Here is a 14787-nt window from a genome sequence, read left to right as displayed (position 1 = left end):
CATGAGTAGAATATTCAAATAACATATATATTTAAGATAAAAAGTTTTCTTTAAATTCAATAAACAAGTCGGACATTGCACGTGGCACAAAACTAGTTATACAATAAGATGATTCTAACAAGTAGTTGTATGGTTATTTGTAATCTTATGTATCAAAGTGCACATAATATTGTGTGAATATTGTAAACGCCGAAATGAAACGCATACAAAAATTAAGTAGAAACAATTTATATAAAAAAATAAAAAATAATAATAATAAAAAAGGAAGGAGGAGGGAATTCAAATACGTAGTACTTTTTTTTGAAAAAAAAAAATTTTTAAAAAAAAAAAGAAAAAAGAGGTAATTTAAATACTTCCTTGATCCTCAAGAAAGCGAGATCAACTTGCAAAAAGGATATAAAAATGACAAGCAAAACCTTAAACATTAGGAAAAACCAGCGGCCAAGGAAACGCCAAGTCACCTTTTTTATTACTTATCATTAAGACAACAGACGTCATCAAATATGTAATAATCTTTTACGGAGTAACATGACAACTTTATATTATTAACTTAATTTTTTTGAAGATTTCTTAGTATTGAAATTTCTCCTGTTCACGTCCAAAACTACACAAGACAAACAAAAAATTTCTTTGCAAAACCTCTGTTAAAAACTTAAAACCCCTCAAATTCTGTAAAATTACAGCTTAGTAATAAACCCATGTCATTTGGAAACGAAGATCAAGTTGAAAGGAAGAAAAGAAGGCTGAATGCAAGTATTGAAGTTTCGAAAACACTAGCAAAATGGAGGAGTGAAAAGGTGTTGAATGATTCAAGAAAGGCGGAGTTTGGAACAAAGTTGAATCAGAAGCCAAAGGGTTCAAGGAGGGGTTGTATGAAAGGAAAAGGCGGTCCAGAGAACTCGAGTTGCAGTTACAGAGGTGTTAGGCAGAGGGTTTGGGGTAAATGGGTGGCCGAAATCCGCAAACCATGCTCTAGTGAGCTAGAAATTAGTGGCAATAAAGTAAAACGTTTATGGTTAGGAACCTTCTCAACTGCCATTGAAGCTGCTCGAGCTTATGATGAGGCTGCTCGGGTTCTTTATGGGGCTTCAGCCATTCTCAATTTTCCTGACAGTGGATCAGTATCAACAGGTTCATCTGTTTTCGGATCATCAGAAAAAAATGTTGATTCTGCAATAAGACATTACGTAAATTCACTACCTAAATGTGGTAATGAAAGTGAGCCAAATTTCATGGAGAGTCATAGAAAAAATATGGTAAAGAATGCCATACAGGAAGGGATTCATGATCTAGAAGGCAAAGTGAGAAGTAACAGGAAGCCTTGCAATATTGCTGATGTTGAGAATGCAGTGCAGGAAGAACAAAATGAAGCAACAAGTGCTAGAGATTGGAAGGAAGGGTTAGTTAAATCAATGGAAATTGTGACTAGAGATCAATCGAGTCATGATTGTGATCAGAGACCTTCAGAGGAACTCTCTTCACCAGACATGCTCTGTGGAAACTGGCAACAACAGGAAGCAGGTTCACTGGATTTGGATGATGCTACTGGTTTAATCAACTTCAATGAAGATTCAATTGATTTTGGTGATTTGACTAATTTAATCAACTTTGAAGAAGCTTTTTTCAATTTTGATGATTTTGCTGATCTATCAGATTTGATAGGGACACAGACACCCAAGAATTGTTGAAAGTCTCATTACTTACCTCTAAGCTAATCAGTAAGCATTACTGTTGGTTACAGTAATTAATTTAATTGGTTTCTTAAAAATAGGTGCCATTTTAGCGTAGTTGTTGTAGAATTTTCCTCACGTTTTGGCTATTATAGTCCAAATGAATTTTGGTAAGTCATTGAGGAAGGATGATGCAGTAAGGGATAGGAGGCAGATTACTAAGAATGTATAGGTATTTATATTGCACTATAATTTTATCATTGCATTTTACAACAATTGTTTTTTTTGCTTCAGCTGTATGGTCACTGAGAATATGTTAAAAGTCATACATTCAGTAAACTGCAGATTACATCAAGGAAAACAGGAAAAAAAAATGAGCAAAGCAAATAAGGGTATTTATCAAGATGATACTTTTCAGTCAGTATTTACAAGTAATAGAAGAATAGCAATTATGTGCAGTTCCAGGTAGCAGTCAAAAGTTACAGATGTATGCACCTTAATAATTGTGAGTTGGAAATGTGTTACGCTGTTTAATCAATGGAAGCTCGCATATTGCCAACTCCAGCAACATTAAATTGTGAAATCGCTGCAGCAAATCACATTGCCATGGCTTCATCTCTCAATCCCTCCAGAAGCCATGCTGCTGACGAAATCCAGAAGTATCTTCCAACAGGGCTTGAAAGTACCAATATGTGTTTGATTCTGACTTTATGCTGGCATGGGATCAAGGATCTGTCCAATAGCATTTTAGACTCTTAGTAGTCATCTGAGTCAAATTAACTAAGGTTAGCCACGAGGCAATCTATTGGACAAGTCTGAAGCACACCTGCAATTCTTCTAATCTGTTTCAGACCAAACACTGATCCATGGTCCGCTCCTTGTCCCCAACCTAGATTCATTATAATTAAATTTATTATAAAAAAAAAAGGTAGGACAGTGAAAATATAAGCAAATTGGAAAACAGTGAAAACCCTCTAGCTTTCAATAAGCAAGCATAAAAATCACACTCAAATTATACCAAAATTATTCAAGACAGGTCATGAATGATAGCATATGTTACACGTTTATTGTACAAGTAAACAGAAATTTCACCTCCAACATCCAGCAACTACACGCAAGCTCATGAACAGAAACAGCCCTGTCCAAACCCCAAGGAGACCATAACCAGGAGCAACAAGTAGCATAATAATTGATGAGATCACTGCAGCTACAACCTGCACCCAAAAAGATATGGAATAAAGCTACTAACTGCATAAATTAAAGCTATCTGGTAAAAAATACTCATTCTCAAAACCTATTTAATTCTTTGGCAATAACTGTTACCGTAGAGTAGGCAGCATACTCAAAGTCTGAAACACCATAGTAGAGCCCATCAAGAACAAATGCAATTGCATTGACCGGCTGTGATCCAGCAACAAACTGCATCATAGTGTAAATATTATGCGGTATGCATATTTGATGTTACATCAGAAAACGCTCATAGTAATATATTATATTATCCGTATTTGGCAGATATCATAACAACTAGGAAGAATAAGCTTCATATCATACAGCCACTAAGATCACATCATCAAAGGTATCTTAGAGAACTGAAGCTCTTCCAATTAGCATGGCATGCAGAAAACAACAGAATATAAACTGCAAGCAAATAGAGCAGCAGAAATATGCAATACAGGGGCATTCATGTACATTGGCATAATTCCAAATAATGGTATAAACCATATACGAAGTATATTATAAAATCCAACTTATAGGCACATCTTCGGTGTTTAAACGGTTAATTATTTTGACATTGAAATTGCAATTAACCATAGTACTTAAAACCAAGTAGAGGATATAGCCAATATAGGTGCACATCCAGACACTAAAAGAATTCTAAATCATCTAAATTTTCTTGAAGTATTAAGAAGTTATTGATCCAACTATCCATAATTGGACATTTCATACTAAAATGGATGACCAAAGTAACCTTGGTAAAATATTACAGTGAATTCACATAGTTTGTCCACAAGGCAGCAGAATGTAAAGAGGTATCAACAACTTCTATGTATCTCAATGCTGCAAATGACATACACATGGTATAGCCTCTGAAAGTAAACACGTAAAGCTACGGACTGCAAAATCAACCAACTTAGAGTCTTAGACAATCTATATAGGGATTTAAACTACTTGATTTCAGTATTCAAATATTAATCGGGTGCCACTCTTCCTACAGATAGATTATGTCGATACGCACAGATTATTATAAAACGCAGTAGAGGAAACAGAAAGCATAAGCATCTATATTTAGAAGTTTCTTTCTTCATAAATAAGTTTCGTGGGGGCGTTCCCTACTCAGCGACGCGCTGCACTTCCTAGACCCGGGTGTAGTGATAAGTATGCAAGGGTTGCTAGGTCGTCGCCCAGAAGCGACGCGCCACATTGCCCGAGTGTGGTGTCAAATGAGCAAGGGCGTGCCATTGGGGCGTTCCCTACTGAGCGACGCGCTGCACTTCCCAGACCCGGGTGCAGTGATAAGTATGTAAGGGTTGCTAGGTCGTCGCCCAGAAGCGACGCGCCATATTGCCCAATTGTGGTGTCAAATAATCAAGGGCTTGGAGTTGGGATCAGGAGGGAGCGTGGGAGAAAAGAATTTAGTTTGCGGATTGGTTCTTGGAATGTGGGGTCTCTTACGGGAAAATCAGCAGAATTGGTAGAAGTAATGAAAAGACGACGCGTGAGCATCATGTGCCTCCAAGAGACAAGATGGACAGGAGAAGGAGCTCGAGGCTTGGTTTTGGGGTATAAGGTATGGTATGTTGGGCAAGAAACGAGCCACAGAACAAGGAATGGTGGAGCTAGGAACGGAGTTGGTGTGGTTCTCGATGAGAGGTTGGCAAAAGAGGTGATCGAGGTCTATCGGAAGAACGATAGGTTGATAAGGCTGAAGTTGCTATGTGGCAAGGAGATTGTGAATGTTATCAGTGCTTATGCTCCCCAAGTGGGTTTAGATGCAGAAGAGAAACGACAATTTTGGGAGGACCTAGACGAGGTGGTGCAGGGTGTCCACCACTCAGAGAAGTTATATATTGGAGGGGATCTAAATGGGCACGTTGGGGCGAGCCGAGATGGCTATGAGAGTGTCCATGGAGGCTTTGGGTATGGGCAGAGGGACGCCGGTGGTGAAGCTATTATGGATTTTGCCCAATCATATGATTTAATTTTGGCTAATACTTGGTTTAAGAAGAGGGATTCACACTTGATAACTTTTCGGAATGGAGCAAATGCAACTCAAATAGACTTCCTGCTCACAAGGAGCATAGATAGACAAAGTTGCATAAACTGTAAGGTTATCCCAGGGGAGAGTGTGGTCACTCAACACCGGCTATTGGTAATGACTATTCGTCTGAAAGAGAAGGCGAAGAAAAAAGTTAGACAAGAAGAACCAAGGATAAGATGGTGGACCCTAAGGGATGCAAAAGCTAAGGTTTTTACAGAAAAGGTAATTGAAGAAGCGGATTGGGATGGAGAGGTGGATCCGGACATGACTTGGTTACGAATGAAGAACTGTTTCCTAAGAGTGGCCAAAGAGGTCTTAGGGGAAGTAAGGGGAAGAACTTCGGTACAGAGAGATACTTCGTGGTGGAATGAAGAGGTGAAAGCAGTAATTAAGCAAAAAAGGGAATGCTATCAAGCCTTAGGAAAATGTAGGAGTGATGAAACCTTTGCAGCGTATAAGGAGGCTAAGAGCAAGGCAAAGGCAGCTGTTCGCCAAGCAAAAGAAAAGGCATATCAGGAGGTTTATGAAAAGCTTGATTCCAAGGAGGGAGAAAGGATCATTTATAAGATGGCAAAGAGAAGACAAGAGGCAAGGAAGGATATTGGCATGGTGAAGTGTGTCAAAGATAAGAACCAAATGGTCCTAGTGCAAGAGGAGGGCATCAAGGACAGGTGGAAGGGGTACTTCGATGAATTATTTAATGGAAGTAATGGAGTTGTGATAGGAGATACCTCTATGAGTGATGAAGAAATCAACATGGAGTATGTGCGAAGGATTAGGAGAGTAGAGGTGGAGATTGCACTGAGGAAGATGAAACCTAAGAAGGCGGTTGGCCCTGATGGGGTACCGATAGAGGTGTGGAGGTGTTTGGGTAAGATTGGTATTGATTGGTTAACAAACCTTTCAACAAGATATGGACGGCTACAAGGATCCCACAAGATTGGAGGAAGAGCACCTTGGTCCCGGTTTATAAAAACAAAGGAGACGCTCAAGATTGTTCTAACTATCGAGGAATTAAGCTTATGAGCCATACTATGAAGTTGTGGGAAAGGGTGATTGAACAAAGGTTGAGGGCATGCACAAGCATTTCAGATAACCAATTTGGTTTTATGCCTGGGAGATCTACTATGGAGGCAATCCATTTGATAAGACAAATGATGGAGTTTTATAGGGTAAAGAAGAAAGATCTTCATATGGTCTTTATTGATTTAGAGAAGGCATATGACAAGGTGCCAAGAGAGATACTTTGGTGGGCAATGTTGAAGACAGGTATCCCACGAAGGTATGTAGACCTAGTTAAGGATATGTATCGGGATGTGTCAACAAATGTGAGGACATGCGGAGGGTTGACAAAAGATTTCCCTATTACAATCGGATTGCATCAAGGGTCTGCATTAAGCCCTTTTCTTTTTGCAACGGTTCTAGATGAATTAACTAGACCAATTCAAGATGAGGTTCCATGGTGTATGCTGTTCGCAGATGATATCGTTTTGGTGGATGAGACTAAGGATGGGGTTAATGTCAAGTTGGAGCAATGGAGGCAAAGGTTGGAATCTAGAGGGTTTAAGCTAAGTCGGAGTAAGACTGAATATTTGGTATGTCGTTTTGGCACTCAGAGGGGGACACGCAATGAAGTGGTGAGTTTGGATGGAAAGGATTTGACCATGAGTGAATGTTTTAAGTACCTAGGGTCGATCATCCAGAAGAATGGTGACATTGATCAAGACGTGACCCACAGGATTAAGTCAGGGTGGCTTAAATGGAGAGCGGCCACGGGAGTGTTATGCGACCGCAGCATTCCCTTAAAGTTGAAGGGAAAATTCTACAGGACTGCCATACGACCAGTGTTGCTCTATGGTACAGAATGTTGGGCTTCTAAGAAAGAGCATATTAAAAAGATGGAGGTTACGGAAATGCGCATGTTAAGGTGGATGTGTGGAAACACTTTAAGAGATAGAATCAGAAATGAGGTTATTCGCAAGAAAGTAGGTGTGGCGGGCATTGTAGATAAACTAAGGGAAAATCGTCTGCGTTGGTTTGGACATGTAAGACGGAGACCCGAGGGTGCACCGGTGCGAAGAGTGGAAGAGTGGGACCATGGAGGGATTAAACGAGGAAGAGGGAGACCAAAGATGACTTGGTTGGAAGGAGTGAGGAAGGATATGAAGTGCATGGATTTACGTGAGGATGAAGTTTTGGATCGTAAGGGATGGAGGAGAAAGATTTATGTTGATGACTACACGGAATAATCAAATTTGGTTCATGTTAGCCGACCCCACTTTTGGGATTAAGGCTTTGATTGATTGATTTCTTCATAAATAATATTGCCTTTTGGCTTCTCCGAAATTCTATATAGATTGATTCATATATGTTTGAATTGATCAACAAACTCTGTACAGGTGTAGTAAAAGGACATACAAAGCAACTCAAGCTGCCATAAATATTTAAAGATCATACTTCACCAGGCACAAAGGAATAGGCTGTGGATCCAAGAGCAATAAGTAGATAACTAGTTCCAAAAGCCATGTTCTTACCAAGACACCAGACCAGGCAACTTTCATGACTTCTGCATCTGAGGTAAATAAGTTTAGAAGCACTCCATAACCAAGGAATAACATGACAGCCAAACCCATTCCAACTATAAAGCCTATCTGCAGATGATTTCAGTACAATTACTTTGTAAGTTTAAGGAATGAACAGGCAAGAGCTTATTAAAAGAAAAGTGGAGGGGAGGGGGAGGGGGAGGGGGGAGAGTGGTCAGTATAGTCAAGATAGTTCTAACCTGCAACACTCTATGTACAACCTGGCGAGCCTGCACATAATTACCTTGGGAGTAATCGCCAGCTAGAAGAGCCTGTAAGAAAAAAGGGCCAAAGATGAAATGTATGCTTCATTTAACAGAATAATATATAGAACTAAGATTTTAGTTCGATCCACATGGCCAAGTCCCCTACAATTAACACATATATTAAATATGAAAAACAGCATCCTTTCTGGAATCTGGGATATAATTATAATTTCTTCAAAATTTGAGGGATGTTAGCCAAGAAGAAAGGCTACTCTAATTCCTGCACCATATACATCCCAATCGTGTGAAGTGATTGATACTTACTGATTAGCTGAAAAAATTAGTAACTAGTGAAAATGAGATCTTTAGCAGGCACAGCTTCGACTTTTTTCTTAAGTTGTACACTTCAGCTCTTTTTCAAGTTAGATATGTAGTATCCTTTGTGGACTTGTATAGTTGTATCGTTTTATATGCTGTAATGCATCAAACGATCACAGCCAACCTTATTTCTTATCAGATTCTCATAAATAGATCTTCATAGTTCACAGTTTCATACCATTCAAAAGTAATTGAAAATACCTATTAAAATAAAATTGGTTTTCAACTGTCTGTAAAAAGAGATAGTTTCCATAAGTGGGACCAACATAATACCATAAAAGAACTAGTTGTGACAACACCTAGTTACTTGAATGAACAAGCAGTGCCTCCAAAATTTGTCTTCATCTAAATGTGTAAACACAGACGACTCTATGCTGATACCAGTCTGAATAGCCATTTAATACTGCTTTTGACACATAGACAACACCTGTTCCTCACAGCGCAAGAAAGATTTTTTTTTAAAAAAAAAGACAATAACCAGCTAACCTATATCTACATCACACACACACACACACACACACACACACACATGCGAGCACGCAAACACAAATAAAAATAAATAAATAAATAAAAATATAAAAGGCTTATCCATGTGAAAATCACATAAGACAGCTTCAACAACTTCTACCTTAATTAGAACAAAATGAGCAAATGCCCATATGAGAGCAACTTAAGAAAGGTCTATGAAGAGGATGTTGAGAAGAATATGATCTTCATAAATTCTTCAATCACCGTACATGGAAAAGTAAGAGCCAAATCTGAGATCTTACATACCAAAAAGTCATCATTTCTTAAGGCGAACATCGGAATTGATGCATAAAATCCAAAGATCAAACATCAAAAAACGTTAGATTGGCAGCAAGTGTAACACATTATATATACAAAATCCATAGTAGGCTTTGTATCAGACATAGCACACAAAAAACAGCAGGGGATAGTCCTTCACTTCAAATTTTTTTCCTTGGTTTGGGGGTTTACCTGTCCAGCAAGTGCCAAAGCATCAGTCAATAATGATATCGTCAGCCAAACTTCTAAGCAAATTTGATAGCCAGCTGTTGGTATGGGACCTTCCCTCGCAGCCAAAGATGTGGCTAATGTCATGGGCACAAGGACTGATAAGGTCCTTCCAATCAAGAGCCCTCCTGAAGATGCAACAGAAGAACAGTGAACTAAAGAGAGTTACAAACTTAAAGCTTGTGAGGCTACTATGTAATTTCAAGTACATATGCATAGTTTTACACTTTTCACTATCATAATACAAGCTAGATGGAAGGAAAACTATTGTGTGAATTAGAACGGCTTTAGTGTTAAACAGCTCTGGGTCTCTGACAATTCCTAAATGGCTATGGCATCCCACTGCATCTACAAAACCAAGATAAGTAATTAGGGATTGTTTGGCATCATTTTTGGTTTTTAGTTTCCTGTTTTTTGAAAACTAAAAACCAAAAACAGGAAACAAGAAAAAGGTGTTTCCACTTTTTTGTTGTCAGTTTTCAAAACTATTATGATTTTAATAAGTTTAAATAATTTTTTATTCATTATGTGACATATATCATATATTTTTATAAAACAAAAAACCAAAAAACAGAAAACCACAGCAATGCCAAACAAACCCTTACTAGTCCAGCTCATTGATAAGGCAACAATCCAGGCCACTTGTCACTAACTAATGGGAATGTCACTCTATCAGGCTATCAGTTAGTCTTTCAAATTTCAAAAGTAGATTAGAATAATGTACAAATGACCAGACTATTCAGTATAAAGATCCTATTAAGCGTGATTTTAGATCAGCTTATGAAGGGCAGCTACATAATTTCAGCCCCATCATAGTGTTAAAATCATTTCCATCTCTTGAACTTTGATGTAAGACCCACATATGTAAGAAATTGATTAAACCAATACTTTACCAGCAGAAGCCTACCTGATTTAAGATATTGGATAAATCTTCCACCATCAATACTTGGAGAAGTCAGAGATACGTCTATATTCAACTTCCAGAGTAGGATGAAGGCTATCACATATCTGAGAGGAAGAGCACAAGCTTCAGTAATCAGTACAATAAAATTCTGCAAAAAACCTGATGAAGGCGTGTGGTATTCATTCATAAATCCAGAGTTGAAGTATTGTGTTACACATTTAACCTACTCAGAGATCACGGTGGCGGTTGCAGCACCACCAATACCAAAGCTAAAGAAAAATATCAAGATTGGATCTAGAATTGCATTGAGTAAGTTTCCAACTCCTGCCAATAAAAACCATTTGTTAAAAATGAACAAAGAAAAAAAAAACATTGAAAAGTAAGACACAACTTCATTTAGAAAAGATTCAACATTTCAAACATAAGCACATTGTATGCATGAGAACTCCTTATAATGAGCTCCTATTGCTAGTTGTCAATGGGCTACTTGCCTTCTAGATGACTTGATGACGAGAATGACACTCCTGTAAAAAACTAATCTGAGGAGGGGCACTATGGGTAGTCTAATATCTTTAGGTTAAGTATTTAGTTTTATTATAAATAGAGAAAGGGGGGAAAGGAGAAATTAGGTAGAATTTGGGAGTTAATCCATAAGAGAGTTGTGACCTCATTTCACTACAGAGCTTGATAGGCTAAACCTGTCGATTGTGTAAACTGTCATTTTGTTAACCAAAGCCTCAATCTTTCTTCTCTAATTTACTGTTCTATTGCTTTTTCTCTGTTAATTGGTTGTGCTTGGCCGGAAGCTATCGTGTAAACCGTTATTTTGTTAACCAAAGCCTCAATCTTTCTTCTCTATTATACTGTTCTATAGCTTTTTCTCTGTTAATTGGTTGAGCTTGGCCGGAATCTATCACACATCTGCTTAACCTACTCTGCATCATCACAACAACTTCAAGCAGCCCCTTCCTCGCCACAACACCAGCTCCAGACCATTAGCTATAGCTCTAACATATACTTAAAATAAAAAATTGATGGTGAAAACATAAGAGATGAATTATGTAAAATGACCAAATCATTTTTTTTCCCTTTTTTATCAGAATATAACTGTATCATCACTCATAAAGAAGAAACAGAAAGAGGACAAGGTTTCTTCTAGGGAAACACATACAAAAGTCTTTGAACTATTCACAACTAAGCCCAATTCCTTTGTATCTAAACAACTTCAAAAATATAAAATATATACTTACAAGTTAGACGGTTTAAAATGATCAAAACAATGTTTCATCATTCAATCATCTACCATTTGTTGACCAAAAAATAGTGGAAGACAGATAAAGAGAGCACAAAGAATAAATATCATACTTCGTATTATTCACTGTTTGCAAGCCTTTAGCAAGATTGTATATTGTTCATATGAGTCAACTCAGACAGAGAAGTAAGAATAAAAATATTACGAAGTACATTATTCACTGTTTGCATGCCTTTAGCAAAATTATATATTGTTCTTATGAATCAACACTTTCTAAGGATTTAAGCACACTGCATGAAAAAGTAGGGATCATAACTGAGAATTTGAAAGAAAGAGCATGAATGATAATGACATGGTATCTTCAAAGAAGTGTTACGAAAGTACTTACCTATGGCATACAATGGTGTCTTCGTATCTTTAAGTCCTCGGAAAGTACCCTGTGCAGCAAGTGCAATGACAATAGGAGGAGCACCAAAAGCCCTCATCGTTAGGAATTCCTCTGCTGGCTGACGCATGGGTGAATCCTATGACACAACACATGTACTTGTTATTTACATATGATTTCAAATGTTGAAAGTAAAGAGAAGAGAATGAGGTGTATTAGACAAAAACATTATAAATATAGTATATAAAGATCTGAAAGACATGAGCACATTGCAGTATGTATGCGACTGCTTGTAATTAAATTTAACAATTATGCCAACGGAGAACTTCCTTGTTAATCATGCAACTTCTTATCTATTTACACATTAATCATCTTAACACTACAAGAAGAGTGAATCAAATATTTAAAGCATGATGCAGCAATAATGCAAACCCTGTAATTGATGCTCCTGAAAATGAACACAAGTCCGAAATCTAACAGTCATCCATTTAAAAAAATAAACTAGCATCAAAAAACAGGTTCCTCAATCAAATTGAAGCAATAAAAGAATAAAATATATAGCCAAGTCACACATACAACAGATATACCCATAATATTCATTAGAGTTCCCGATCCAGCTGAAAGTGCCACAGCTTCGGCAACACCAAGGCCAGCAGCAAGAACTAAAGATGAAGACACTGAAGGAAGGACTTTTTTCCTTTCTTCATAATCTGCAGTACACCAATGTGAGATAAAGACAGTGTGATTTAGCAGCCATAACAGCTCTATATAAACTGTAGGGTGTGAAACTTGAAGAATCATTACTTCAGTGAATACCTTGGCCAGCTTGATTAGATGTTTCATTCTGCATACTGACTAATGCCTGCTCTTCAGCAACAAAGGACGTTGTAACATTCAGCAACGGGACATTAAACAATTTTGATACCAAGTTAAACACTGATACTGACACCCCAACTGCTGCTAATTCAGTTGACCCTGTAAGTATGACAAAGGAAATAGATGAATTTTCAATAAAACACTGACTTACACATACTACTCTAGGACTTCTAATCATGAACTTCAACTATACAAGAAAATTCCATAATACATTGCTCTCCCCAATTGCAAGAAACAACAATATTATCTCTTCACATACTTGTCCACAAGGATAATCCTAAAGCCTCGTACATTGGTGAATCTGGCTTCTAAACATGTGTAGGATGGTCGATTGCACAATGCTCCTTAGTGAAAGAAGACCCCAAATTTTGATATTTACTTATATGAAACAAAGAGAATAATCATTGATTAATGATCAAATCTTCAATTTTATCATAAAATTAATAATCAATAAAATATATTGTTGATTAAAATCATATTTATATCTTTATAAAAGTGATTTTAGGGCCAATTTTACAAATTGCTTTGACCAAATTTCACTGTTAGCATTTGTAGCCCCAGCTAGCCAGCTGTGGCCTTGTGCACTAGGTTGGTGAACTATGAATTTATGATAATGTTGGTAATCTCAGTATCTCACACACGAGAGGGTAACATGAGACAAAATTATTGAGAGAAATTATAAGCACAAGTGCGCTACTAGACATCACTTTTAATATCATTTCTTGTAAATTTCCTCATCAACATGGATTCAAACAAAGAAACACACAACCAAATTACTCGAATTGCTAACTCCAATTGATTTAAATTAGTTAATTTCCGATGCCTCATAGTAGCTCGGAAGTTAATAGCATATTGAAAAAAAGAATATGCCTTCATTTTCCTTACAATTTGTTAAACGCGGGTCTGGGCCATACCCGCAAACCAAGAGAGAGAGTTCACTTCACAAGTCTAAAGGAGGTTCCATCCCAAAACCATATGGCAATAGGAGGAGTAGCCCCTTAGCCTTATAAAGTGTTTAATTCTCTCTTCTTCAACCAATGTGGGACACTTGATACCATGTTAAACGCGGGTCTGGGCCACACCCGCAAACCAAGAGAGAGAGTCCACTTCACAAGTCCAAGGAGGTTCCATCCCAAAACCATATGGCAATAGGAGGAGTAGCCCCTTAGCCTTATAAAGTGTTTAATTCTCTCTTCTTCAACCAATGTGGGACACTTACATGTGGTGACACTTGAGACGTTTATTCTTCAACACAATTACAATTATCCAAGTGCCTTGAAGCAAGGCTCTACCTAGACGGCTAGACCGGCCGACCCGCTGGGATCACATACGCAATTACTTGTTCAAGACATTACAAAGAAAATGATTTCCTCAATACCCTTCTATTAAGTTGCAAAAAAAATGCCATTATACATACAAAATCATGAGCTAGATTCAAAAAAAAAAAAAAAGGTAAAATAGAAAAGGAAATGAAAATACCCAAATGACCAACAAAAGCAGTATCAACAAGAGAAGTGATGGGGTCAGCAGCTAAAGCCAAAAGAGTAGGCAATGCAATCGACAATATCTCCCGACCAAGATCATCCAATTTAACTGCATCTCTGCAATTTAACACACACAGGAAAAAAAAAAAAAAAAATCAACCAAAAACACTAATAATTCATGTAATATCATCACAATTTTCCAAAAATTGAACAGTACCTGAAGCGAAGAAGTGGAGGTGATTGTAAATTAGAGTTAGAAGAAGATGAATTTGAAGGAGGAGGAGTTGAAGATTTGGGGTCTTTGGATTTGGGAAGAGCTCGAAAACGAAAAGGGGATTTAGGGTTTCGATTGGAAAAATTAGAATTGAAGAAAGGAATTGCGCGGGAGAATGGAGAGATTTGCAGGTGATTACTGAAATGGCGGGAGTACGAATGAATGTCGAAGAGATGATAAGAAAGAGAAGAAGCAACAGTAGCAGTAGTAGCCATTTTTTATTTCTGGAAAATTTGAAGAATTGAAGAAGATTTTTTTAATTTTCAAGTAGTGGGAAGTTGGAAGTTGGAAGTTAGCAACTAATTTAACGGTGGATTTGGATTGTAAACTTGAATCCTTAATTTGTACTCCCTTTCGGGTTTTAATTTCTTGGTCGGAAATAATATAATTTCTTTGAAAATTATTTATCATCTTAGACGCTTTTTCTTTAATCCAATTTAGTATTTACTGTAATTCAATTTTCTCGCTTTGTTCTCTCCGTATGTGAGTCTTTTTTCTTATTT

At 37.4% G+C, this 14787-nt stretch overlaps 2 protein-coding genes across 3 annotated transcripts; one reads left to right on the top strand and one right to left on the bottom strand.

Moving 5' to 3' along the window:
- Window positions 1–553: 553 nt before the first annotated feature.
- On the top strand, window positions 554–1932 carry LOC145596787 (uncharacterized). The gene has a single exon (XM_081652986.1). The coding sequence runs from the start codon at window positions 699–701 to the stop codon at window positions 1686–1688; it is 990 nt and encodes a 329-aa protein (XP_081509112.1). The 5' UTR covers window positions 554–698; the 3' UTR covers window positions 1689–1932.
- A 75-nt stretch (window positions 1933–2007) lies between these two features.
- On the bottom strand, window positions 2008–14524 carry LOC145596777 (protein DETOXIFICATION 44, chloroplastic-like). 2 transcript variants are annotated; one of them, XM_081652981.1, is made up of 14 exons: window positions 14228–14524; window positions 14006–14127; window positions 12467–12625; window positions 12227–12360; window positions 11654–11789; window positions 10241–10337; window positions 10017–10117; window positions 9074–9237; window positions 7712–7783; window positions 7464–7580; window positions 2994–3089; window positions 2763–2884; window positions 2497–2559; window positions 2008–2402 (listed from the first exon to the last, which is right to left on the bottom strand). In XM_081652981.1, the coding sequence occupies exons 1-13, from the start codon at window positions 14497–14499 to the stop codon at window positions 2508–2510; spliced, it is 1644 nt and encodes a 547-aa protein (XP_081509107.1). In that variant the 5' UTR covers window positions 14500–14524; the 3' UTR covers window positions 2008–2402; window positions 2497–2507. The 2 variants fall into 2 exon arrangements, with proteins under 2 accessions (XP_081509107.1, XP_081509104.1); XM_081652978.1 differs by having other exon boundaries at window positions 2008–2559.
- Window positions 14525–14787: the final 263 nt, after the last annotated feature.

Source organism: Chenopodium album, chromosome 2 (genome assembly GCF_948465745.1).
Source record: "Chenopodium album chromosome 2, dcCheAlbu1.1, whole genome shotgun sequence".
NCBI lineage: Eukaryota > Viridiplantae > Streptophyta > Magnoliopsida > Caryophyllales > Amaranthaceae > Chenopodium > Chenopodium album.
The sequence above is the reverse complement of the archived record's forward strand: the minus strand, read 5'-3'. Positions and strand labels throughout refer to the sequence as shown.

What these genes read in the sequence shown, in the direction of transcription:
- LOC145596787 (XM_081652986.1), top strand. Translation starts at nt 699, where the DNA reads ATGTCATTTGGAAACGAAGATCAAGTTGAAAGGAAGAAAAGAAGGCTG.
- LOC145596777 (XM_081652978.1), bottom strand. Translation starts at nt 14,499, where the DNA reads ATGGCTACTACTGCTACTGTTGCTTCTTCTCTTTCTTATCATCTCTTC. An exon ending in CCTCCACTTCTTCGCTTCAG is followed by an intron (nt 14,128 to 14,227) that starts GTACTGTTCAAT and finishes GTTAAATTGCAG; the next exon opens with AGATGCAGTTAAATTGGATG. An exon ending in ATATTATGGGTATATCTGTT is followed by an intron (nt 11,790 to 12,226) that starts GTATGTGTGACT and finishes GTTGTGTCATAG; the next exon opens with GATTCACCCATGCGTCAGCC.